Source organism: Ictalurus furcatus, chromosome 4 (assembly GCF_023375685.1).
Source record: "Ictalurus furcatus strain D&B chromosome 4, Billie_1.0, whole genome shotgun sequence".
NCBI classification, from domain to species: Eukaryota; Metazoa; Chordata; class Actinopteri; order Siluriformes; family Ictaluridae; genus Ictalurus; species Ictalurus furcatus.
The window spans coordinates 1,944,759-1,972,717 of NC_071258.1; the positions used below are offsets into that span (position 1 = coordinate 1,944,759).

The 27,959-nt window shown below is 39.0% G+C and overlaps 1 protein-coding gene across 2 annotated transcripts; it reads left to right on the forward strand.

The window, feature by feature from the left end:
• Positions 1-905: 905 nt before the first annotated feature.
• On the forward strand, positions 906-27,959 carry mafa (v-maf avian musculoaponeurotic fibrosarcoma oncogene homolog a (paralog a)). Of its 2 annotated transcripts, XM_053622496.1 has the most exons (3): positions 906-2,909; positions 14,051-14,117; positions 27,340-27,959. In XM_053622496.1, exons 1-2 carry the CDS (start codon positions 1,837-1,839, stop codon positions 14,076-14,078), a joined length of 1,101 nt encoding a protein of 366 aa, XP_053478471.1. In that variant the 5' UTR covers positions 906-1,836; the 3' UTR covers positions 14,079-14,117; positions 27,340-27,959. The 2 variants fall into 2 exon arrangements, with proteins under 2 accessions (XP_053478471.1, XP_053478470.1); XM_053622495.1 differs by lacking the exon at positions 27,340-27,959 and having other exon boundaries at positions 14,051-14,697.

The following is a 27,959-nucleotide window of genomic DNA, read 5'->3' on the forward strand; positions in this document are numbered from 1 at the left end:
ATCTTGTTGTTGTTTTTTTTTTTTTTTTAAATAGTGGTCTGTGTCTTTGTCCGTACTGGTTCAGTAGTCAGAAACTCCAGTGAACAGTTTCTGACATCATACCACACACCGTGTGTTGTAACACGTCTCCCTAGTGGAGTGCTGGACATTGACTAAAGTATAAAATGTATGGTTATTTTTTTTTATATAATAAAAGAAAACTGATTTTATAGTGGTCTGAGTCTTTGCTCATACCTGTCTGTCTGACACAGTAGATTTATCTCAAAGTTATGTACTTTAGATATAGTATACACTTATTCTTTATATATATATATATATATATATATATATATATATATATATATATATATATATATATATATATCTCCTAGTGGAGCACTGGACTTTGAGAATAATGAGAATAATATACAATTCATTTTTTATTACATAAATAAATAAAGTTATTATGTGGTAGGTCTTTGCTGTCTGTCTGGTTCAGTAGTCAGAAACTTCACAACATTTCCTGTCATAATTTAACACACTGTTCATATCAGAGTGATCTGTGAGTATATATATATATATATATATATATATATATATATATATATATATATATATATATATATATATATAATACGCTTTGGTGCGTCTTCAGTACATAATACATTATAGTAATGTTGAACACACCAACATCCCTCCCCCTCCCCCATTATTATATAGTCTGTGTCCAACAGGGGGCGCTGTTGAGTTGCGAAAGAGCAGAGGCCACCTCAGTGCTTAGTCAGAAATGTCACAGAAGTCTATTGTTACCCACTCTCTCTCTCTCTCTCTCTCTTTTTTTCTTTTTTTGTTAAATAATATTTTATTTTTGTCCAGAAACTAGGATTTAACGCTGTATTTCCCCCATAAACCAAACAGAGTGAAGGGCAGCTTAAATAAAGAACGGGATATTTCCCATAATTCAATGTGCAAAGTATTTCAGTTGTGTCGTTGTGCATGTTGGGACAGGATTCACGTCCATCATGAAAGAAACAAAAAGAAGAAGAAGAGGAAGAAGAAGACATGCATCATGTTGCTGTTATAAGCAGCAAATTAATGAATAGTAAAATGCTCACGTGAAAAAAAAAATATGTATATCATAAGAAAAAAAAAATCGTGCATATGCAAAGCATTTAAAAATGTGGCGTGAAAGAGTTAAGAGTGAAGTGTTAAGGAGTCCAGCTGACAGTCAGCTGAGAAAAAAAAAGTTTTGGCTCCTCTTCTGATATGCTAATATGAACTGCTAGGACGCACCCTATTGGCTGTCGCTTCCGTGACGTCAGAACGCCTATAAAACTCAGCAATGCTTTTAAACTCATCTGCCGTTGTGTTGGCTTTTCAAAAATAACTCCCACACGTTCTTCACGTCCGAGTCGCAAGTTGTCCGCAAGTGCATTTCATTATTTTCTTAAAAACCTTCTCTCAGTTGCTCTTGCTGCAGTCTGCACGATGTGATTCAGGACGAGCGCGCACAAAAAAAAAGTCTTCCATGTCCGAAAAGCAAAGCGAGAGAAAGAGAGAGAGAGAGAGAGAAAGAGAAAGATTGAAGAGCTGCAGCTGGGATCTCGGATGCGTGTGAAGTCTGCGGGACAGTGTGCGTAAAGGTTGGAGTTGAAAGGCTGGGGGAAAAGACCCAGGCAAAAAAAGGACTTCTTTTGCTTTTTTTTTTTTTTTTTTTTTTTTTTTTTTTTTCCTTTCTTTTTTTAACTGAAGACGGGAACAAAAAAGAAAGCCATCAAGCTGGCTCACTCTCTCCCGGCCCACACCGCGCTGACAGCCGCTCTTCAGCCCCTGTGGAGGAGCGTCAACGGGAAGCGCATGGCGTCCGAGCTGGCGCTGAGCTCCACCGAGTTGCCCACCAGCCCTCTCGCCATGGAGTACGTCAACGATTTCGACCTGATGAAGTTCGAGGTGAAGAAGGAGCCGGCGGAAACCGAGCGCGTCGGTTTGACCCAGTGTGGGCGCCTGCTCGCCGGAGGCTCCCTGTCTTCTACGCCGATGAGCACACCGTGCAGCTCGGTGCCGCCCTCTCCGAGCTTCTCTGCGCCTAGTCCCGGTTCAGGGGGCGAGCCCAAAGCGCACTTGGAGGACTTTTACTGGATGGGTGGCTACGCGCAACATCAACAACAACAACAGCAGCAGCAGCAGCAGCATCAACATCAGCAGCATCAACAACAGCAACAGCAGCAGCAGCAGCAGCAAGCGCCGTTAAACGCGGAGGCGCTCGGCTTCGGCACGGACGACGCCATGGAGGCGCTGATCAGCAGCGCGCACCAGCTGCACGCCTTCGACGGCTACGCGCGGGCGCAGCAGTTCCCCGCTGCAGAAGAAGTTGGGCCGGCCGCGGCTGTGGTTTCAGCCGTGATCGCCGCCGCGACTGCTCCTCACCACCAGCACCATCATCATCACCATCACGGCAGCAGCGCGCATCCATCCGGCGCCGCGAGCAACCACAGCCATAACCATCATCATCACCACCACCAACAGCAGCAGCAACAGCAGCAGCAGCAACACGGACACGCGCACGGACACGGGCACGTGGACGACCGCTTCTCGGACGAGCAGCTCGTCACCATGTCGGTGCGCGAGCTGAACCGGCAGCTGCGCGGCGTCAGCAAGGAGGAGGTGATCCGCCTGAAGCAGAAGCGGCGGACGCTGAAGAACCGCGGTTACGCGCAGTCGTGCCGCTTCAAGCGCGTGCAGCAGCGGCACGTGCTCGAGGGCGAGAAGACGCAGCTGCTGCAGCAGGTCGAGCACCTCAAGCAGGAGATCGCGCGCCTGATGCGCGAGCGCGACGCGTACAAGCAGAAGTACGAGAAGCTCGTGGGAAGCGGCTTCCGCGAGAACGGCTCGAGCAGCGACAACAACCCGTCGTCGCCGGAGTTTTTCATGTGAGTTGCGCACACCATCATTACAGGCAAAAAAAAAAAAAAAAAAAAAAAAAGCAGGCAGAAAAAAGCGAAGTTTTGTCCCGTGTAGATTTTTTATTATTATTTTTTATTCGGATTTTGCTTTTTTTAACTTTTAAATTCTTTAAAAACAATCAGTCTGTTCTTATTCAGCTTCCCCACTTGTGCAGCGTCCTGCTTTTATAAACCCCCCACCCCCCAACAAATATTTTTTGGACCTTCTTTTTCCTAAAACATGCATATGTGCCTCGTGCACGCGTCTTTCTTTTTCGCCCAACTTGAGGTGTTTTTTTCCCCCACAAACAGGCTGCCATTTCTACTTTTTTTATACTCTGTGCATGCATCCAGATGTCCATCAGTCCTTTTTTTAGACAAGAAAAACATGCTTGCTTGAAACATCTTCAGTACAGACTTTGTGCATTTTTTATTATTATTATTATTATTATTATTATTATCATTTTTATGTGGAGGACCAGAGACCCAAGCCACCTTCCTTCCCTCCACCTTCATCATCATCTCATACGTCCTGTCCTATCTTCCTTGTGTGTGTATATATGTGTGTGTGTGTGTGTGTGTGTGTGTGTGTTTAATGACAAGACTCATAAGAAAGAAGCTATAGACATTGCATAAGAAAAAAAAAAAAAAAAACAAATAAAAAAAAGAGAGACTGTTGTTATTATTATTGCCTGCATGCTGGACATGTATGGTTTGTTATTTTTTCCTTTTTTTTTTTTTTTTGCTTGAGAACTGAACTCTTTTTGTTTTTTTACTTGGAAAACTCCAGCATGGCATTCTTCATACTCTTCCTTCGTTTGTTGCCAAGTCACTTTTTTGGAATATTGTGCAAAAAAGTGAAAGGACATCCTCGCCTTGCACCATCCCTCCTCCCGCATTGACCTGAGCGGCCATCCACACGCAGCCCATGCACTGAACCCATTCCTGTCGAGAACTGGCCGAGCGGAAGCCATGTTTCAGGGGACAAGGACCTCATCCTTGCAAAAAAAAAAAAAGAAAGAAAGAAAGATGGAGTCTAAAACTGTTAGGATTGTTTAACGGACTGCTTTTTTTTTTTCTTTTTTACATCTTACATGTGTAATAAACCGCAGGGTGCGCGATCTAAGAATAGTGCTGTCATGTGTGTGCCTGAAGGTTGATTATAACTTAATGGATGGATGGAGGCCATGAAAAAAAAAAAAGTTGGCTTTAGACGTAAGGTTCATTACCCTATGCACTAAACTCTTTCCTTATCATAGTGTTAAGGTGAACTGGAAGGACTCACACAGTGTGTATTATACAGCAGGATTGTTATGATGCAGAAGCTTATTATTATTATTATTATTATTATTATTATTATTATTATTATTATTTCAGCATGTGCTTGCCATGAAAAAAGCAGTTTGACCAATGTAGCCCCTCTCTAAATCATCCCACTGAACTGCATTTTGAAACCAAAGTATTAAGTTTTAGTTAATGCGAGGAACGGTGAATTTAAGAGAAAAAAAAAAAAAATTTTGGACTGAGTTGCACTAAAATGTAGCCTGTAGCTAATCACGCAGCATATCACACCACGATGGAATCTATCTAGAACGCTAATTTAAAAAAAAAAAAAAAAAAAATTGTTTAAAAAAATGTTCAAAAACCCCCAACTATTTAAATATAAAAAAGAAAAAGAAAAAAAAAAAAAAAAGACATCTTGTGGCATTGCTGGAGAGTTTATGATCTTACAATCTTGTGTTAGTTACATTGTCGAGCAGGGCTTTTTCTTTTTTTTTTTTTTTTTTTCTTTTCATTTGTGTTTTTTTTTGTTGTTGTTGTTGTAAATTCATTATTTCCGAGGCAATAATATAATAATCAATAATGTCTGGACATTGTTTTATAGCCAGGGATTGACACCCTGCTTGTATAAAATGGGACTATACCGTTCATCAATTAAATTTTTTAAGTATGTTAATTAAAAAAAAAATCTCTCTCTCATATATATATATATATATATATATATATATATATATATATATATATATATATATATATATATATATATATTTTGCTGTGCAAAATTATTTCACTCACTAACCATAAGTGATGTTCATATGTGCTTATTTTTCATTTCATACAATTATATGATATGCAATAATAAAAACAAAAGCAATTTGGGCTTCATAACGTCTGTGTTTTGTGGATGTTAATTGATTTGTTTTTTCTTCTTCTTTTTTTTTTTTTTTTTTTTTTTTACTTTTTTTGGTGTAGCTAGTTAATCTTTACAGGAAGTTTTACAGAGGAGAAAAAAAAAAAAAACAACTGAACAAAACTATATTTGATTAATCACTTGATCCAACACAGGTGATACAGAGTCATGTATGATTGTGTCAAGTCTTTAAATCTGATCAAAAAGTGAAAAAAAAAATAAAATAATGATATTCGATTAAAAACAAACAAACAAACAAAAAAAAACAACGTAAAGTAGATCAGCTCTAACGATGTGTTCTCGAGGACGACGATGTGTCATAACCATCATCCGGCGCTTTATTACACGCTCTCGTAAGCCACAAGTTATCATCGAGTTTCACAACCTGACTCGGAAAGAAAAAAAAAAAAAAAACAAACATCCTCAAAAAATTTCTTGAGCGCTAACGACTCGTTAAAGCATCGTTTAGTGAGTTTTCGAGTGAACGTTGAGGATACGACGGGGCCACGTAAAGACTCCAGTGTAGTTTCCGTCGCTTGCCGTCACGTGTGTGTGTGTGTGTGTGTGTGTGTGTTCGTTCTCTTTTAAAGTGCGCTGTGATTAGTTCACTTCGCACGTGAATGATCCGCATGATTCACAACGCAAATCTACACCCGTGTTTTAAGTTACGTTCCGCGCGTTTACGTCGTTTTCCCATGTGACTTCCCCTCCCCCGACGACTCACGTATTTTCACGTGTTAATCTTCTCGCACAGCTTCACGTGTGCAGTTTCAGAGCAGGACGTGATGAAAAGCTCCTCACGTATTACTCGTGATCACGTGTTCCTCGCATCGTTCCTGTGTCAGACGTGTATCGTTATTACGTGAGGGTTACGACGTATATAAAGAGATATAAAACACAGGAAAGGACCTGGATCAGGTCCTGACACCGTGTAAGAATGGAAACGGGTACTAGACTGTACTGTGTGGTTCTGTTGTCTGTTCTAGCTTTAGTTCATGTGCGTCTTTAAACTGAAATGTGTGTATTGCACCTTTAAAAGAGACTGAAGTGAAGCTTTAGAAGAACATTTGATATCTTTTTGGGGGTAAAACCGTACACACTAAAGATGGAAAAAGGGGTACGGTCCATGGTACAGTTTAGTACCCTTTTAAAGACAAAATAAAAACCCAGACACACACACACACACACTTGCACATATACATGCGCCATATCAGGACTTTACCCTAAGCCTGGTCCTTACCTATAACCAGAATTCGATAATGTGTGAAAGCTTTATGTACATATATTTTACTGGCTTATGCATTCATGTGTACGTGTGTGTGTGTGTGTGTGTGTGTGTGTGTGTGTGTGTGTATGTGTGTGTGCTCATATGTTCTTCTAGCATGTGTGATCCTACACATCTAGCAAGTCTGTGTGTGTGTCTGTGTGTGTGTGTGTGTGTGTGTGTGTGTGTGTGTGTGTGTTTGTCGGTAACGATCTCTGAACCCTTTCTGGAAAGATCATGAACGTACAGGCAGAAATGCAAGACATACTGTGACGCTTTACAGAGTGCAATGCAGCTAAATACTTAAGGAAACTGTTTTTATTTGTTTATTTGTAAAATCACATCGTAGTATTAAAAAAAAAAACAGTGTGCGTTGTCCATTTTGGTGGTTTAAGAGGATAAAACGCGTCCACGATGAGGGTTTGAAACGGTTTTCCTCATGATTTATGGGTTCTCTTAAGTAACGCTAGATGCTGCGAGGAGAGAGAGAGAGAGAGAGAGAGAGAGAGAGAGAGAGAGAGAATGTTCAGTATGATGCTCACTCTACCATTTTGCAATGATCTTGTTTTTTGCTGGTCAAAAGTTTCCATACACAATGCTAAAGTTTAAGTAAATTTGCAGTAAATTGGAAGTACAGTAAATGTTCACGTGAGTCAAACCGAGCTTGGTTTTTTTTCTGTCAGATTTGCTAACGTTTCGGAACGTTGCTTGTCACTGTATTCGCATGTGTACCGAATGTTGAACACCTGTAATTTGCAAAGCGCTTTCCTGACGCAGCTCATTTGCATGTAGCGACGCCCACAACACTCCATAAAAGGTAAAGTGTACAGACAGCTGGGAAAATGAACCATCGGGGTAAAGACTGAAAAAGAGAAGTTATTTTGACTTTCTTGCATGACAGCAGTTCAGACTGCGCTGACGTAGGAGTCTTTTAATGCTTGTACTTGTACTTGTATCTACCTGATGCCTCCAACTCCTTCACCGGGTCCTTCGTTGTTCTCCGGGGGTTCAGTTGAACTTTTTGGACCAAAGTAAGTTCATCTCCGGGAAGGTAATTTGTGCCACTTCCCTGAACAGAGTCTGTGCGGACACTCCCAACGAACTCCTAATTATCACAACCGGCCAATCAGAAGCTTCTAAAAATCATCGCGGTCATTTCTGGAATCTTCCGGACTGATTAAAGAGACAGTACGTCAACTTTCAACTCACTGGAATTCGGCTCCAGTGAATTAATGCTGAAATAAATCTGTCTCTAATCGATTGATTTAAAATGACCTCTGATGTGAATAAAGTCGCCGCCTTAATTGACTTGCGAAAAGAAGCTTATGAAAAAATAAAATTTGCGCAGTCTGAATATCATTACCCAAGGTGTATGTCAGCTTTTGGCCTCGACTGTATATATATATATATATTTTTTTTAAATAATAATAATTCAGGAATAAAAGCTCCTATTGCTCCAAAATTAGGCAGAATATTATTGCTCACATTCAGTAAGCGGTAGAAGATGGATGGATGGATGGACATTCAGTAATTATTTATTCAGTCAGTATTGTTATTTATATTTAGGAAAAAAAAAGGAAAGCTTCTAATTTAAGATATGAAATGCTGATTTTAGGTACTTTTTTTTTAATGTAATGGGTTTTGGAAATGGTTTTCGAATCATGCAGTATGCGTCTCAGACCCAGGGAGTGTTTGGATTGTGTTTTTAACGCAGGATATTTAAGAATATTTAAGAAACGGAGACTGATGAATATCTACATTAGCGTTTGAAGAAAATAAAACAGGAGTTATCCCAGGGGTTCTCTGCATTTCTCGGTCCTTGTACAGATTTCTTGGCGCGTCTGTAATGCGTGTGAGGGTGCACTGTGCATCATGCAACCGTCTCAAGCTGGGATAGTTGTGGTTTGAGTGTGTGTGTGTGTGTGTGTGTGTGTGTGTGTGTGTGTGTGTAATTTGCAGAGGATGCACGGAGGTCAGTGAAGGAGCAGGAGAAGCTCTCGCCGAGTCATTACACTGATCCGTTTCCTCCAGGGAGCCCACGTTCATTTCCTGCAGCAATCTTCACACACACACACACACACACACACACACACACACACACACACACACACACACACTGCTCTTTTAAGACATCCCTCTTCTTCTAGCCTCCTTTATACTGAACTACGTTCTATCCGTTATTGTGTTTGCATCATTTTCACTTAACACCGTGTCATTTCCTTACTTACATAAAGTTCTGGTCACTTACTTTACATTGCTGTGTTTACATACAGTGGCTATCAAAAGTTTATACACCCCGGTTAAAATGGCAGGTTTTTTTGCGATATAAAAAAATTAAACCATGGTAACAAAATTCAAGGGAAAACCATTAGAAATGTTTTAGGGGGGGATAGAAGTAGGGGGGCGGGGCATGGTGGTTAAGTGGTGAGCACACTTGCCTCGCACCTCCAGAGCTGGGGGTTCGATTCCCGCCTCCACACTGTGTATGTGGATTTTCAGGCCCAGTGTTTCGTCTGGATACGCCGGTTGACATGGATTTGTGCTTTTGGTCGTTATTGTGCTTGACGATCTTCTGCTGTCTAACAGAGGCCTGCAACAGATTTTTGTTTCCCCATGATTCCTTCTATCTTGACTAGAGCCCCAGTCCCAACTGGATAGAAGCAGCCGCATAGTATGATGCTGCCACCACCATGCTTCACCTGGGTATGGTGTTCTATGAGTGATAAACTGTGTTGATTTTGTTCCAAACATATCTTTTAGAATTATTATATGCCCAAAAAGTTCTAGCTTGGCCTCATCAGACCAGAACACACTTTGCCACATGTTTTTGGGTGATTTAATTGGGCTTGGATGCTTTGTTTTGTGACACAGGGCTTCCATCTAGTCACCCTACCCCATCGCCCGGACGTAAAGAATAAAAGAGATTGTTACCAGAGCCATATCAAGCTGCAGATCTCGCCTGGTATCCAGGGTTGAGCCTGGCCACTACCTGGATGGGAGATCTCCTGGGGAAAACTAAGGTTGCTGCTGGAAGTGGTATTAGCGAGGCCAGCAGGGGGCGCTCACCCTGTGGTGTGTGTGGGGTCTAATGCCCTGGTATAGCGACGGGGACACTATATTGTGAAAACAGCACCGTCTTTCAGATGAGACGTTAAACTGAGGTCCTGACTCTCTGTGGTCATTAAAAATCCCAGGACACTTATGGTAAAGAGTAGGGGAATAACCCCGGGGTCCTGGCTAAATTCCCCCATTGGCCCTTGTCTATCATGACCCCCTAATAATCTCCATCTCTGAATTGGCTACATCACTCTCCTCTCCACCAATATCTGGTGTGTGGTGGGCGTTCAGGCGCAATATGGCTGCCGTCGCATCATCCAGGTGGACGTTACACACTAGTGGTTGTTGAAGAGATCCCCCCTCCCCTATACTATGTAAAGCACTTTGAGTGTCTAGAAAAACAATAGTTGTCACATACAGAGAGTAATCAGTACTTGTCAGATGTTCCTGCAGCTCCTTTATTGTTGCTGTAGGCCTCTTGGCAGCCTCCCTGGTAAGTTTTCTCCTTGTCCTTTTGTCCGTTTTCGAGGGACGTCCTGTTCTCGGTGATGTCACTGTGGTGCTCCATTTTCTGCACGCATTGATGATGTGTTGATTTCACAGTGTTCTGTGATATATTTAACGCTTTAGAAATTCTTTCTCTACCCCTCTCCGGATCGATACCTTTCAACAGTGAGATCCTCTGCATGCTTTGTAAGCTCTTTGTCGCTTCAGCAGTCAGACGAACCCACGAAGATGTCGAGACAATCGTACAGAAACAGCTGATCAGTGTTTGTGGTAAATCAGAATCGCTGCATTAATGGCAGGTGCATGAGGATTACTTTTCAATGCGATTGGTTCATTCATTCACACTACTTTGATGTTGCTGGTTGCTGTTTCACATGAAATGTGGAAAAAAAAAAAAAAAAAAAAAAGATCGGAAATGATTCATCACGGTTTCAGTTTTTTTTTTTTTTTTTTTTTTTTTTTTTCTTCGACGTCAGAAAAAGCTCCAATTTTAACCGGGGTGTGTAGACTTTTTTATATCCACTGTATATACAGTGATGGTGGGTTGTTTGTTATTGGTTTTGTTTTGTTTGTGTTGTGTGGCTGCTTCGGATTAAAATCTCACCCAGATCCCACAGTAGTTTGTGTAAATCTTGGGGTAATGGCTGCTTGTTTGTGTAGCCGTGTAGCACTGTGGCGCTAACATCATGTGCCTAATCTGTCCTCTGGCTAAAGAACCCGTGTTTGCACAAGGCTTTGCAAGCCATTTATAACCTGTGCACAAACACACGGCCGTGCACACTACAGTACAGTACACTACGCTACACACGCACACACATAGACAATAAAAAAGTAAGACTGAAGAAGAAGAAGAAGAAGAAGAAGAAGAAGAAGAAGTGGCCTAGTGTGAGTTTGGAGCAACCTGAGTAATTACGTTTGAACAGTGAAGGAGCGAACTTCTGGAAAAAGACGTTCACACACCGAAACTGCGTGTGTCACGACTCTGGGGTTTTTCCCGAGAAGCCTGGACATGGTTTAGATGAGAAGTGTGTGTGTGTGTGTGTGTGTGTGTGTGTAGGAGTGTGTGTGACAGAAAGAGAGAAAACGATAAAACGAGTAGAGTTCCTTTCTTTATTCCCCTCCTATTTTTACTCTTCTCTGAAAGCCCCGATCTCAAGGTTTCACGTAACGACATTAACATCATAAGTTCTATCATGTTTATTATCTGACAGAACCCCGGGTTCCACGTGTCTTCCGATGCTCTCTCGTCCAAGACACGCGCGCTTTGTTTCTCTCCTCTTGAGGAAGGTGTTTGGAAGGAATCCACACGTCTCTTACGAAAGCTCCTCGTCCTTGAGAGTCGCCGTGAGGTCGGCTCGGGGCTGATAATGAGGTGTACGATACACTGCGCAGTAATATTAACCGGCCCTGATTGGGCCCAGAGTGAAGGTGCACCTGTGTGGTTAAATCTAACACCTGAACACTCAGGAGCTCACGAGCCGATCTGACCCGAGCAGAAAACGCTGAAACCTTCACACAGACACTAGATCAAACGTCACGTAATGCAGGCTAGCGTTAACACCACACTCATTTCCATTCAATTAAACAAGCGGATTACTTTAATGACTAAATAATGTAGCTTGCTTATTTATTTATTTATTTATTTATTTATTTATTTAAGGCCTTTAAAGCCTTCCTGTAGTATTTTCTTTCAATTCAATTTTATATGTATAGCGCACGTTTACAGAAATATATAAATGCTTTCTTTCTTTCTGTTTCTTTACTTGCTCTCCTGTTTCTATATTTCTTTCTTTCTTTCTTTCTTTCTTTCTTTGCTTGCTTATCTATTTTTCTGCATTTGTTTCATTGTTAATTAATTTATTTGCTGCTTTCTTTAAAATAATATATTTTGCTTATTTGTTTATCTAATTTGTTTCTTTTTTCTTTCTTTCTTTCTTTCTTTCTTTCTTTCTTTCTTTCTTTCTGCCGGCTTGCCTATTCATTAATTTCTTTATTGAAACACACTTTACTACATGCAAATTAAACAATATGTATTATCTAACTATAATATAATATAATATAATATAATATAATATAATATAATATAATATAATATATATATATATATATATATATATATATGTGTGTGTGTGTGTGTGTGTGTGTGTGTGTGTGTGTGTTTGTTTACTTATTTATTCTTATTATTTTTTAAGGTTATAATTTAGATAAAATTATTATTATTATTATTATTATTATTATTATTATTAAGGTAATGATTCTAATAATTATTCCACTCCTTAAGCTTAGTATATAATAGAATAGTTTTAGTGAACAGACGGAGTGGTCCAGCACTGGCTAGCGTCCTCATCTCACAGCTCCAGAGTCTCCCGTTCCATCCTGAGCTCAGGTTATTGTTCTCCCCAGGTCCTCATGGGTTTCCTCTGGGTTCTTGGGTTTTCTCCGACTGTCCAAAAACATGCTGTTGTGTAGAAGGGCTACTCTAAATTGCCCCTGGGTGTGCGTGAGTGTGTGTTTGTGTGTGGTGCCGTGTGATGGGGTGAAAGCTTCCTCTTCTGGCCCAGTGTTTTCTAGGGGTAATAACTGCGAGGGGTAGTGACCGCGAGGGGTAATAACGGCGAGGGGTAATAACGGCGAGGGGTAATAACGGCGAGGGGTAATACCTACATAACTTCACATTAAGGTCTTCATTTAGATTTGTATTGATTCATTTAGGGAAAGCAAAATGACTAAATATACAATACAGCTTTTTTCTCTTGTCATGATTGAATAAGCGTGTTTCCATCCCTCGCTCAAGCACTGAGTCATTTCATAATGCATATCTTCAGTCAAACACACACACACACACACACACACACACTCTTAAAGGAAGTGTCAAATACACACACTTAACAACCATGCTGATGTGTTTGGCCTGTTTATTTCAGCACTTGTACTTATTATATGCATCTGTCTATGACAATGTGTTTGTGTGTGTGTTTGTGTGTGTGTGTGTGTGTGTGTGTGTGTGTGCTGCTTGTTACACACAGTCTATTTTGCATTCAGTCCAGAGCTGTAAGGTGACTAAGTGAGATCTGAATATTAAAGCAATATGAAAAGATAAAGATAAAGATAAAGATAAAGCTTCTTGTGGTGGTCGTGGCAGTTGTGGTGATGTGTGTGTGTGTGTGTGTGTGTGTGTGTGTGTTTGGAGGACAGAAGGTTGGTTATATTTAGTTATATCATCGTAATGACTTGATGTCTGCATGCAGGAAGTGTGTGAGATAATATGAGATGAAGTTTTGTTTTTTTTTCTGCCTGGAAATGGCGAGTTGGAATTCTGATGAAGCCACGCCCACCCTTAGCCAGGAGGGGCGTGGTTTCTCTGCCCTGTTAATCACAGCAACCCTAACCAATAGAGGTGGGTAGAATAGCCAAAACTTTTACACAAGTAAAAGTACTAAGTAAAACTACTTAGAAAAATAATTATTGAAGTAAGAATAAAAGTAATAATGTCAATAATGACTTGAGGAAGAGAAATAAAGTATCCGGTGAGTTACTAGTTTTTTGGGATCTGATTAAAATGAAGGGAAAATCCTGAATCTCAGACTACATGTCTTTATTTATTTATTTATTTATTTATTCATTAATCTGTGTGTTTGTTTGTTAATCCGGTTTATTATTTATTTACTGCTTGAATGCATTTTTTCTTTGTTTGCTTACTTGGCAGCTCATTTCTTTCTTTCTTTCTTTATTTATTTATTTGTCTTTTTTTTTTTTTTTTTGTATATTTCATTGTCTGTGTTCTATTTATTACTTTTGAAAAGACAAGGTTATCTGACTTCATGAGTCTCTGAGGAAGCACATGTTAGACCCCCCACCCCACACACACACACACTCCTTGATTATCTCTGGTCTGATAGGAGGAGATTTGGCTTGTGGGCGGAGAATATAAGGTGACCAAATTTAGGAGAAAAAAAAAACAAAAAAACAAAGTCACCCTGATCTAAAGTGCACATTAATGAGAATAATAAAGCATGACTGCCTTCCAGCCTGTTATGACCTTTGACCTTCAGTCAGAACTTTTCTAACACAGACGTTTTCCTCTTCTCTGATCTCCGTCTCCTGCACCAGGTCCTCCAGAAAGTTCCTTCACCTGTGACTGTGACTCCGCCCCTAAAGCCCCGCCCTGAAGAATGAGGTAACTCTCGCGAATGGTATAACGGTATTATGTCGTGGTGGATTTTTTTATTGAATTTATTTATTTATTCTTTACTCTAGCGATTTAGGTCATTTTCTAAATATTCGTAAATACTAACAAAAGATGTCATTGAAATAAAAACTGTAAACATCGTGAAGAGAAAAAAGTAAGAAAGAAAAAAAGATGGAGAAAACTATCATCATAATAATAATAATAATAATAATAATTTGTGAACTATATGAACAGCACTCCAGTGCTGGTGGATTTCCGCTCAGTCCGGAGCGTTTAAGGTTTTATTTTCATGTTTCCCCCTGAACCTGCCGAGCAGCAGGCCGTGTGAAATCCCTCAGGCCGAGCTCTCGAGAAGAGGTGACGGATTTCCCAAAGTCACGTATCCGTCGTGGCGACTGTCCGTCTTTCCTCGAGCCCCGGTGCGTTTTTGTGAGGCGATGCGGATAACATCTCTCTCTGAGCGCTCGTCAGATTTCTATCCTGGGATGTGAGTTCTTCTGCTCAGTGAGGGATTGAGGCTGTTAGCGCTAATACTGTTGAAGCATGAAAAGGGCTTTTAGCCAGCACTCCAAGCGAGCATGATTGATTCCGTACGCTGTGAGCGCTGGAACAAAGTCGAGGTAGAAGAGGATCTTACTACAGCCTGTGTGCTGAGACATGACATAATAATATCATTTAGATATCAAATCAACCACATATACATACGATAAAAACACGTCAGATAAATGGCTGCTCATTCCTGAGCAACGCTGATGATATTTGAATATTTGCACTAGTGTCAATGTCACTAAATCGGGTCATGGTCATGTTCATGTTAGTTTCTGAATCCTAAAAAAATATGAGATGCTAACATTATCCCGTCCTTCCTATAGCTCGGTATTGTCTTTAAATAGAGTACAGGATCGGCAACTGGCTTCCTTCCAGCTTCAGTCATTCCCGCTGGAGGAAAGCAGGACAGAGTCAGCCGAGGTGATGGGGACAAATCAGCTTCCAATGAAGTGCTTTCTCTTTTTTTTTCCTTTTTAAAGCTGCATCATTTCTTCAGTCAGCAGGCACCAGCATGAACTAGCGGGCATTAGGGTGCCTCTGTGTATGCGTAAAAGAGCATAGACAGGACGGATGTGTGGGAAAAATCCGATGTTACTATCCGACTTACTCAGCTGTTTTTTGTCTCACAGAACTTTTCAATACTAACCGTGCACTAGCATAGCCTCCGCCATGTTTAGTCACGCAAGAGCAAGCACTATTAGAAGGCAGCACATGGGAGGATACACAAAGGATGTGATTTTGAGTCAATTTTGGTTCAAAACTGGGAGATATCTATGAGGGACTCGTACATGACTATTAAGAAAAGGTGCAAACGCTCACTGATGCTCAAAAAGGCAACACGATACATTAAGAGCCAGGGGAGTGTAAACTTTTGAAAAGGATGATCAGTGTAAATTGTTAGTATTTTGTCTTCTGGGAGACATGTAAATACCTTATTTAGATTCTGAAAGGCAGGATTAAATGGAAAAAAAAATAAGATTTTAAACAAAATATTAACAGTTCACTCTGATCATCCTAATTACTACTACTACTACTACTACTACTATATGACTACCCTTACTACTACTACTACTACTACTACTACTACTACTATATGACTACCCTTACTACTACTACTACTACTACTACTACATGACTACCCTTACTACTACTACTACTACTACTACTACTATATGACTACCCTTACTACTACTACTACTACTACTACTACTATATGACTACCCTTACTACTACTACTACTACTACTACTACTACTATATGACTACCCTTACTACTACTACTACTACTACTACATGACTACCCTTACTACTACTACTACTACTACTACTACTATATGACTACCCTTACTACTACTACTACTACTACTACTACTATATGACTACCCTTACTACTACTACTACTACTACTACTACTACTATATGACTACCCTTACTACTACTACTACTACTACTACTACTACTATATGACTACCCTTGCTACTACTACTACTACTACTACTACTACTACTACTATATGACTACCCTTACTACTACTACTACTACTACTACTACTACTATATGACTACCCTTACTACTACTACTACTACTACTACTACTACTACTATATGACTACCCTTACTACTACTACTACTACTACTACTATATGACTACCCTTACTACTACTACTACTACTACTACTACTACTATATGACTACCCTTACTACTACTACTACTACTACTACTACTACTACTATATGACTACCATTACTACTACTACTACTACTACTACTACTACTACTATATGACTACCCTTACTACTACTACTACTACTACTACTACTACTACTATATGACTACCCTTACTACTACTACTACTACTATATGACTACCCTTACTACTACTACTACTACTACTACTACTACTATATGACTACCCTTACTACTACTACTACTACTACTACTACTACTAATACTATTACTATTACTATATGACTACCCTTACTACTACTACTACTACTACTACTACTACTACTAATAATAATAATAATAATAATACTATTACTAATACTTCTACCACTACTACTATATTACTACTACTACTACTACTATTACTATATGACTATCCTTACTACTAATACTAATGCTACTACTACTACTACTACTACTACTACTAATAATAATAATAATACTATTACTATTACTAATACTTCTACCACTACTACTATATTACTACTACTACTACTAATAATAATAATAATACTATTACTATTACTAATACTTCTACCACTACTACTATATTACTACTACTACTACTACTACTACTACTACTAATAATAATAATAATAATACTATTACTATTACTAATACTTCTACCACTAGTACTATATTACTACTACTACTACTACTACTACTACTACTACTACTACTAATAATAATAATAATAATACTATTACTATTACTAATACTTCTACCACTAATACTATATTACTACTACTACTACTACTACTACTAATAATAATAATACTATTACTATTACTAATACTTCTACCACTACTACTATATTACTACTACTACTACTACTACTACTACTACTACTACTACTACTAATAATAATACTATTACTATTACTAATACTTCTACCACTACTACTATATTACTACTACTACTACTACTACTACTAATAATAATAATAATAATACTATTACTATTACTAATACTTCTACCACTACTATTATATTACTACTACTACTACTATTACTATATGACTACCCTTACTACTAATACTTCTTCTACTACTACTACTACTACTAATACTACTACTACTACTATTACTAATACTTCTACCACTACTACTATATTACTACTACTACTACTACTACTACTAATAATAATAATAATACTATTACTATTACTAATACTTCTACCACTACTACTATATTACTACTACTACTACTACTAATAATAATAATAATACTATTACTATTACTAATACTTCTACCACTACTACTATATTACTACTACTACTACTACTATTACTACTACTACTACTACTAATAATAATACTATTACTATTACTAATACTTCTACCACTACTACTATATTACTACTACTACTACTACTACTACTACTACTAATAATAATAATAATAATAATAATAATACTATTACTATTACTAATACTTCTACCACTACTACTATATTACTACTACTACTACTACTACTACTAATAATAATAATACTATTACTATTACTAATACTTCTACCACTACTACTATATTACTACTACTACTACTACTACTACTAATAATAATAATAATAATAATACTATTACTATTACTAATACTTCTACCACTACTACTATATTACTACTACTACTACTACTACTACTACTACTAATAATAATAATAATAATAATAATACTATTACTATTACTAATACTTCTACCACTACTATTATATTACTACTACTACTACTATTACTATATGACTACCCTTACTACTAATACTTCTTCTACTACTACTACTAATACTACTACTACTACTATTACTAATACTTCTACCACTACTACTATATTACTACTACTACTACTACTAATAATAATAATAATTGGGTACAATGGGCCTCATTTATCAAGCTGGATACAGATTTGTAAATCGCTCATATGAGTGCTTACACAATAAATTTGGTATTCACGAAAATCCTGCAAATTCATTAAAATAACCTTCATGTCCTGTCCGCACTCCAGAGTGTCTGTACACTTCAATTAAACTAAAACTAAAACTAATCATTCAGCGATGACCACAGAAACGGTTCTATATAAACATAGGACGGCCCGGACTGTTCCGTTAAAAATATAATGGCGCTGCTATTTTTTCTCCGTCTCCTCTGTGGTTTCGGGTTCTAGATGTAGCTGAAGTGGTGTGAAATGTCTTCTACAGACCTTTGCATGGGTGGAAATGCTGAAATGGTCATGATGTAGGATTGCTAACTAATGTCTCCTGAGATCACTCTGAGCTGGAAGCTGTCAAAGCTTAAAGCTGGTACACTCGGAAGACACTGTGCAGACAGAGACACAGCAGTGCTCGTTATATATTTCTATTTATATATCTGTAGAATTGATATATTTGTCTTATTTTGTGTAAATATTCCATCTTAAATATGTTACAGTGGAGATTTTCTCATTTCAGTCGCGTTATGAAGGACAAACCGTTCCGACAAATGTAAACTGTGCTAGCGGGAACTCCAGAACCGTTAGAATCATTCGAAAGTAATGATCATTTTTAATAAATAAATATTATATATGACGTATATGTATTGTAATAGTGGGCATTATAGTAATATTGTTATTAAAAATATTACAAATATTTTCCAATTCTCTTAGAGTACATGCTTAAAGAAAGTGAAATATATATATATATATATATATATATATATATATATATATATATTAAAGTATAATTAATATCATATGAATATATTATTATAATATCATAATTATTAAGTCTTAATTATTGACAGCTAATTTTACTTTTTTTATACAAAATAAATACTTATAGGAAGTAAACTTTAATTAAGATTTATAAACTCCAAAAACAACAGCAACAAATATTAATATTTATTTTAACGTAATATTACAGTAATATAAATATCGGCAGATGCTTTTTTACTCCTTTATTAAAATAAATACTTAAAGGAAGTGAAATTGTTTGCTAGTGCAATGATATCGTTTCACTTGATATGATGATTGAATTAATAATAATAAAAAAAATATATTTAGTATTAGGTTGCTGCTTCTTATTATATTTTTATAATAATTAAATACAATAATAATTAGCTTAATTTAAATAATTTTCATTTAAATAGTTTGAAATACCTCCGAATAAGACGTTTCTGTCTACTAACATCTTATTAACAGTCTATAGCTGATTATAGCTTTACGTGTGTGTGTGTGTGTGTGTGTGTGAGGCACGAGTGGCCCCAGGGCTCCCTCGTCCTCCGTGAGGCCATAGCTCACACACCAGAGGCTGGAGGTGGACAGAAGGACACAGAAAGTGCTGAGACGGAGAGAAAACTGCAGCATCCCGGCATAACACGCTCACACGCTCACACACACACACACACACACACACACACACACACACACACTGGGGACTTGTGGCCATGACACTGGCTCAGAGGAGAGAGGACAGTGCTGAAGTGTGACTGGCAGTTGACTCTTTTTGTTGTTGTTGTTGGTTGGTGAAAATCGCTGATACAGTCACGACTTGAAACCATCCCGGCGTTATAACCGTCCTCACACGTCAGCCACTTCTGCATTCTCCAACGGCGTTGTCTCATAAATGCACAGTTAGAACCGTCAGTGCTGTGCCACTATCTGTATCTGTATCACTATCCGTTTACTGCTCCGAATATCCTGCACCGTTCACCTAAAAGTCGTCGTTCATTCACGGGATAGAACGGGAAAATCGCTTTCTAGGCTTTCTAATAAATTAACCGCTACTGAAGATCGCTGTGCCTTTTTTCTTTCATTTGCAAGAATGAATGCTTTGAAGAATTAAAGACTCCAGCTAGAGACATTAATCAGGACGTCCATTTGACTGCTTGACCAATCACTGCACGTTTGTTTTTAGCTCCGCCCCCACACATCCAGGCTTGGCCTTCACAGTGCCTAGGTTGAAGTTGAACGGAAGGTTAAAAACGACATGTCTGGTTCAGTAGTGGAACTCGAGCGTGAAGGATTATGGATCATTTCCCAAACTGAGCCGTGCAGGTAAAAAGAGCTGTGCGTGTTTTCATTTAGCACCAAAAAAAAAAACAAAAAAAAAACCAAATGAAACTATATCCTGTACATAATAATATGCGTTCCTTCCATCTCTGTCTCACTCTCGCTGCAACTCGCTCGTTGACTATTCACTCGTCGTTTAAATGACACCTTTATTTTCCCCTTCCTCAGCAAAGCACTGCATTTCCACCCCTGACGTATTTCACCGCCTCTCCTAACAATGTTTATGAAATTGCCTATTTTTCGAGGCAAAAATAAATAAATAAATCCATCAGTCTGTCAGTTATACACTTTAACATCCTTTTAAACGCGGTGCTATAAAAGTCTAAAGACATCAAAAAACCTGACGAGATACAGTACAGTACATGAGCGTGCTTTTGGAGTTGTCGGATAGTTACACGTCATAACAGGTCGATTCAGCTTGGAATCAGAGAGCGGCTGTCAAAGACGGCCGCCGTCAAAATGGCCGCCGTGCTCGAGACGAGCGCTCGCACGCTCGGTACGGACGACAGAGCTTCTCGGCGTTCATAAAGACTTAAATAACAAGCCGAGAGAACCAGAAGAGAGCGCACGGATGACGCGGTGATTATTTCTCCGCTGATGTCAGCGTGAACGGACGGCGATGAGGTCTCGTGTTTGTACGCCGGGAGAGACGTTTACCTCTGAGATACCAGGATTTTACTTCTTAGGTGCACAGAAATGAGCATGTTTCACTTCAGGAAAGTCTGTAGTTTTCACGACGATCCTGCCGGAGATCCATGGAGCCGTGTGGGTTCGTGCATGAACGGACTTTTTTGGAACGAGAACCATTCCAGACCTCGTTAAGTCCCTTGTGTGTAAGAAGCAGAATGCACAAGCTAGTGTAGTTTAGGGTGAAACGGGTGCCAAATTTCCGAACAAAACACCTCGGATTGGCTGTGTTGGGATCGAGCAGAGCCAAAAGATGTAAAAACGACAATAATAATAATAAATAAAGAAAGAAAAGAATGCAGAATGGCAGAATGTGCGATGCAGCAGTCAGCGGGATAAGTGATCTGATTTCTAGCAGAGTTACGACATCACTGGATGATGGAAGGAAAATAACGCATTCCGACAAATTCGGGGTTCACTAGTTAGTATCTCTGGGTGTCGTCCGAAGAAGCACAACATTTCATCAGAATGGAAGGATGGATGATAAACCCCCAGCTCTTTATTCCAGTCCTCGTGTTACTGTGAGCTGAGGAACCAATCAGATCGTATCACAGCCATCAACGCATGGCTGTGAGGTTTATGGATGGCTTTCTCTCCTCTCCTCTCCTCTCCCCTCCTCTCTCCTCTCCTCTCCTCTCCTCTCTTCTCTTCTCTTCTCTTCTCCTCTCTTCTCCTCTCCTCTCCTCTCCTCTCCTCTCCCCTCCTCTCTTCTCTTCTCTTCTCTTCTCCTCTCTTCTCCTCTCCTCTCCTCTCATCTCCTCTCCTCTCCCCTCCTCTCTTCTCTTCTCCCCTCCTCTCTTCTCTTCTCTTCTCCTCTCCTCTCCTCTCCTCTCCTCTCCTCTCCCCTCCTCTCTTCTCTTCTCTTCTCTTCTCCTCTCTTCTCCTCTCCTCTCCTCTCCTCTCCCCTCCTCTCTTCTCTTCTCTTCTCTTCTCCTCTCTTCTCCTCTCCTCTCCTCTCCCCTCCTCTCTTCTCTTCTCTTCTCCTCTCTTCTCCTCTCCTCTCCTCTCCCCTCCTCTCTTCTCCTCTCCTCTCCTCTCCCCTCCTCTCTTCTCCTCTCCTCTCCTCTCCCCTCCTCTCTTCTCCTCTCCTCTCCTCTCCCCTCCTCTCTTCTCCTCTCCTCTCCTCTCCTCTCCCCTCCTCTCTTCTGTTCTCTTCTCCTCTCCTCTCCCCTCCTCTCTTCTCTTCTCTTCTCCTCTCTTCTCCTCTCCTCTCCTCTCCTCTCCCCTCCTCTCTTCTCTTCTCTTCTCCTCTCCTCTCCCCTCCTCTCTTCTCTTCTCTTCTCCTCTCTTCTCCTCTCCTCTCTTCTCCCCTCCTCTCTTCTCTTCTCTTCTCCTCTCTTCTCCTCTCCTCTCCTCTCCTCTCCCCTCCTCTCTTCTCTTCTCTTCTCCTCTCTTCTCCTCTCCCCTCCTCTCTTCTCTTCTCTTCTCCTCTCTTCTCCTCTCCTCTCCTCTCCTCTCCTATGGCCTTCTCTCCTCTACTCTCTTCTCCTCTCTTCTCCTCTCCTCTCTTCTCCTCTCCTCTCTTCTCCTCTCCTCTCCTCTCCTCTCTTCTCCTCTCCTCTCTTCTCTTCTCCTCTCCTCTCCTCTCTGCGTCCCGGGACAGTGTGACCCAACAGGAAGTGAGCTCTGCTCTCACCTCACCCCTTCCTCCATCTTCCACCTGCTCTTAGGCGAAGGAAACCGGAGATGGAGGCGTGAGGGATAAATATAACCGTGCGAGGTGAAGACAGCGTGGCCCGGCTTTAAGGTTAAAAATATAGATATCCATGTACAGAGAGAGAGAGAGAGAGAGAGAGAGAGAGAGAGAGAGAGAGAGCGAGAGAGGCTGTGATGCAGAGCTCTCTCTGCTCAGGAAGCTGAGTTAGCGTTTGTTAGCTTGGTGTGTTTGTGCGGTGTTAGCCGTTTGCTTCCGTCACTGCAACACTCTAAAAAAATCGCTTCAATACTGTATAAAGCAAAAATATTTGGAATATAGTCCCATGTATTTTGATCACATTGATACGTTTTGGTTTCTATAGTAACAGCTCGTCCATCGGTACTTGTACGACGTAGAGTACGCGCCACGTGTGTACATGTCGGTACGCTGAGGAGAAATGTGTTCCTGGAACAGATATGGAAGGAGTCTCCAGTGTCAGCGCTTTGTAACAATTATCATTAACCTAAACAGCAAGCGAGGGAACGACTGTTTACAACCGCTACGATAACAGGACCCCATAATGTTAACTGTAACTAGACGAGGATTTAAAAAAAAAAAAAAACGTATATATGATGTGTAAGTCTTTAATAAATGAAGCTAATTAAAAATATTCACTGTCGTATAAGAAGAAAAAAAAAAACTGTTGATTATTTTCCCGTAACAGGATGCGAGCACAAAGTGTTTTATTCCTTGCTGATTAGATTATTAAGCAAACGTCATCTTCATTTTGTACTTTCTTCTTTCTGTAATTAATCAATTAATTATCTAATTATCCCGGAATGAAAGAAGACAAAATGAACCCACATCCAAGATTCCTTTCCTTCTTCTTTCTTTTTTGAGGTTTTAGAATCAGTTGAGCAGAAACGCGCTGAACAGAATAGCAAGACTTTTACCCGGACTTTTATTTGTTTATTTAATTTGTTTGTTTGTTTTCTTAACAATAATGTACGAGTCTTGGTTTCAGTGCGAAGCCTGTACCACATTTAGTCTTTTCTTTGAAACAGGGGTCATATAACATCGTAATGGATTTATCCGTTCTCTCTCCGTGAGCTTCCGAACGCAGCAGAGGGATTCGTTTTAAACAGCCGAGTTATCAAACTGTGCTAAATTTAGCCGACAGCGTGTGGGCTTAATTCCACTTTGCTAATTATGTCCACATTGCAGGCATCTCAGCACTGGCCTTCTCTCCGGCCTGAAAAGATCAGACTCAGCAGAAACGACAGCGGGGTGTGTGTGTGTGTGTGTGTGTGTGTGTGTGTGTGTGTGTGTGTGTGTGTGTTTTGTGTTTGCATGCTGCATTCATGCGTAACTTTTTATGCAAGCACGCAGTGATTTTTAAAGGTTTTAAAACTAATTACATTTTTACTGGCGTCTAGTTAAATCAAATATATATTTTTTTAATCTCTTCCATTAGTGTGTTTTTAGTGTGTCTTTAGTGTGTAGTTAGTGTGTCTTTAGTGTGTAGTTAGTGTGTCTTTAGTGTGTAATTAGTGTGTCGTTAGTGTGTCGTTAGTGTGTAGTTAGTGTGTCGTTAGTGTGTAGTTAGTGTCATTAGTGTGTAATTAGTGTGTCGTTAGTGTGTCGTTAGTGTGTAGTTAGTGTGTCATTAGTGTGTAATTAGTGTGTCGTTAGTGTGTCGTTAGTGTGTAGTGTCATTACTGTGTAATTAGTATGTAGTTAGCATGTAGTTAGTGTGTAGTTAGTATGTAGTTAGTGTGTAATTAGCGTGTAGTTAGTGTGTCGTTAGTGTGTAATTTGTGTGTAGTTAGTGTGTAGTTAGTGTGTACTTAGTATGTAGTTAGTGTGTAGTTAGTATGTAATTAGTGTGTAGTTAGCGTGTAATTAGTGTGTAGTTAGTGTGTAGTTAGTGTGTAATTAGTGTGTACTTAGCGTGTAGTTAGCGTGTAGTTAGTGTGTAGTTAGTGTGTAATTAGTGTGTACTTAGTGTGTAGTTAGCGTGTAGTTAGTGTGTAGTTAGTGTGAAATTAGTGTGTAGTTAGCGTGTAGTTAGCGTGTAGTTAGTGTGTAATTAGTGTGTACTTAGTGTGTAGTTAGCGTGTAGTTAGTGTCTAGTTAGTGTGTAATTAGTGTGTAATTAGTGTGTAGTTAGCGTGTAGTTAGTGTGTAGTTAGTGTGTAGTTAGTGTGTAATTAGTGTGTAGTTAGCATGTAGTTAGCGTGTAGTTAGCGTGTAGTTAGTGTGTAATTAGTGTGTACTTAGTGTGTAGTTAGCGTGTAGTTAGTGTGTAGTTAGTGTGAAATTAATGTGTAATTAGTGTGTACTTAGTGTGTAGTTAGCGTGTAGTTAGTGTGTAGTTAGTGTGAAATTAGTGTGTAGTTAGCGTGTAGTGTGTAGTTAGCGTGTAGTTAGTGTGTAATTAGTGTGTAATTAGTGTGTAGTTAGCATGTAGTTAGCGAGTAGTTAGTGTGTAGTTAGTGTGTAGTTAGCGTGTAGTTAGTGTGTAGTTAGTGTGAAATTAGTGTGTAGTTAGTGTGTAGTGTGTAGTTAGCGTGTAGTTAGTGTGTAATTAGTGTGTAATTAGTGTGTAGTTAGCATGTAGTTAGCGAGTAGTTAGTGTGTAGTTAGTGTGTAATTAGTGTGTACTTAGTGTGTAGTTAGCATGTAGTTAGTGTGTAGTTAGTGTGAAATTAGTGTGTAGTTAGTGTGTAGTTAGCGTGTAGTTAGCGTGTAGTTAGTGTGAAATTAGTGTGTACTTAGTGTGTAGTTAGCGTGTAGTTAGCGTGTAGTTAGTGTGAAATTAGTGTGTAGTTAGTGTGTAGTTAGCGTGTAGTTAGCGTGTAGTTAGTGTGAAATTAGTGTGTAGTTAGTGTGTAATTAGTGTGTAATTAGTGTGTAGTTAGCGTGTAGTTAGCGTGTAGTTAGCGTGACTTTAATTTGAATATTTTGTGTAATAATATGGAGTTAATTGATTTTAACGGAATTCACTTACATAAAATAGCCCATAATATTAAAGTGGAAAGTAAAATATCGGTATTTCGTAAAAATGATTTGCATAAAAAAAAGTAAACGTTTTCGTGATTGCGTAAGTATTCGCCCCTATTTCTGAAATCCCTAAAATTAGTTCTGGAAGAAACCGGTTGATGTTGTGTCACGTCCCTGAAACAAGTTCTCCCTTACGTTATAGCTATGAACAGTCTTTGAAGTTACTAAGACAAAAAAAACAAAAAAAACAATAAAAAACAACAAACAACAACACAGACTGTCATGTTACTGAGTGTGTAAGTGCTGACGCTGGAGACTCCTTCCGTAAATGTTAAATAAACACAAACCTTCACCACATCAACAGTGTTTCAGTCTATTGATGTGGACCGTCCCTGGATGAGCTGTTACTATAGAAACGATCATGTATTGGGACAAGCGCGTCGATCAACAATCAGAATCAAGGATTAAATAGCACTGTGGTAGGCTACAAAACACAATCTGATCACAATCAGATAAATCCGATCTACACTGCGTCTTCTTTCAGCGTCAGACTGAATTTCCATGCACCCCAAAAAAAATAAATAAATAAAAAAAACTTGGTGCCTTCATACAGATATAGATCTGATGGTATTTTTATCCACGGAATCCGAAATCGAATCGTCTATAGGTGTATGACAGCGACTGGATTTATCTGAAATGTACCGAAAGGCTGCGGATGATTAATAAAGTGAACCGAACCGGCGTATAGAATGATGCCATGCTGCGTATCACTACACTCTGTTTTATCCGAGAGTTATTTTTATGCGAGTTCAAGCGCCACGCCTTTCTCCTTCCCCTCATTTCACCTTCAGACTCGTGGCTCGTCCTCCTCGTTAGCTTGACGAACGAGCCGACTACCAGCAAAGTGCTCTGCTTAGGTTTCCTCCCGTCTCTCCGTCCGGTTTCAGCGCACTACAGCACAGAAATAAGCAGCATTTAGTATTAAATATGGCTGTGTCTTTATCTAAATCTATATCTACTGAGTTGGGTCTTAAATTCCAGAGGGTTTTTTTTTAATCCAGGCTTAAAATGTACTGTACCTGTTTAACCTGGCCTAGCTGTCATTAAATTCCCGTCATTCTTCTTACAGATTTATACGTAACTCATTAGTTAAGTATAAATCGAAGACTATATATATATATATATATATATATATATATATATATATATATATATATATATATTTCCATTAAAGTAAGGGTAAAAATGCTCTAATGGATTAAAATAGTATAGATGGTTTATATCTAGATATATTGTATGTGCCTGTTTTAGGAGACATTATTGAATTAATTGTTATTATTTAATCGATAGTTGTTGATGTATGTATTATAAATTAATTAATTTAATATACCTATTTATGTATAAAAACTTTGTTTATGTATTTAGTTATTTATTTGTTTATTTACTTATTTAATCATTATATTATTCCTGATATTCTGATACTTTATTATTATTATTATTCATTGTTTTAAATTATTCTCCCTCCTGTTGTGCCCACACTACACCCCTGACCTTCCCTCGGTGTGTGTAATAAAGCCTCTCAGATGGACATGAGCAGTACGGAGGCCAGAGCAAAGGCGTATCGGGTACGGAAAAGGACCAGAGGCCTAAGTGCACCTTACTTACAGCCCACACTTAATGCTTCCTGTACAAACATATCTATTTTTAATAACGCCTAACTTAATGGCCCAAACATCTCAGTCAGCGTCCGTCCAATCTCACGGCAGCACACGGCCAGAGGATTTCTGCTCGGCTCTCTGACTTTTATTTCGAAACCACTTTGAAATTTTCAGCCACAAAACATTAAAGACGGACCATAATCGTAAACTGACTGCTCATGATCACGTTATCATGACTAAACCACACTTTAAAGCCTTGTAGGGGTTTTGCTCTGGCAGTGCAGCATCATAAAGATGGCTTGAAATGATATCGATCGGTTGATTGGTTGATTGATTGATTGGTTGATTGATTGATTGATTGATTGATTGATTAATTGACTCCAAACACACTACAACACTGCACTGCAGCACCAAACCTAAAGAGTCATGAGGTTATAAAATAATAAAATCATAAATTGTATGAATGTTTTATTCTGTTTTAGATTTCATTATAAATATTATACGATCTACATTTAATGCATTTTAAATTACATTTAA

What these genes read in the sequence shown, in the direction of transcription:
- mafa (XM_053622496.1), top strand. Translation starts at nt 1,837, where the DNA reads ATGGCGTCCGAGCTGGCGCTGAGCTCCACCGAGTTGCCCACCAGCCCT. An exon ending in TCGTCGCCGGAGTTTTTCAT is followed by an intron (nt 2,910 to 14,050) that starts GTGAGTTGCGCA and finishes CTCCTGCACCAG; the next exon opens with GTCCTCCAGAAAGTTCCTTC.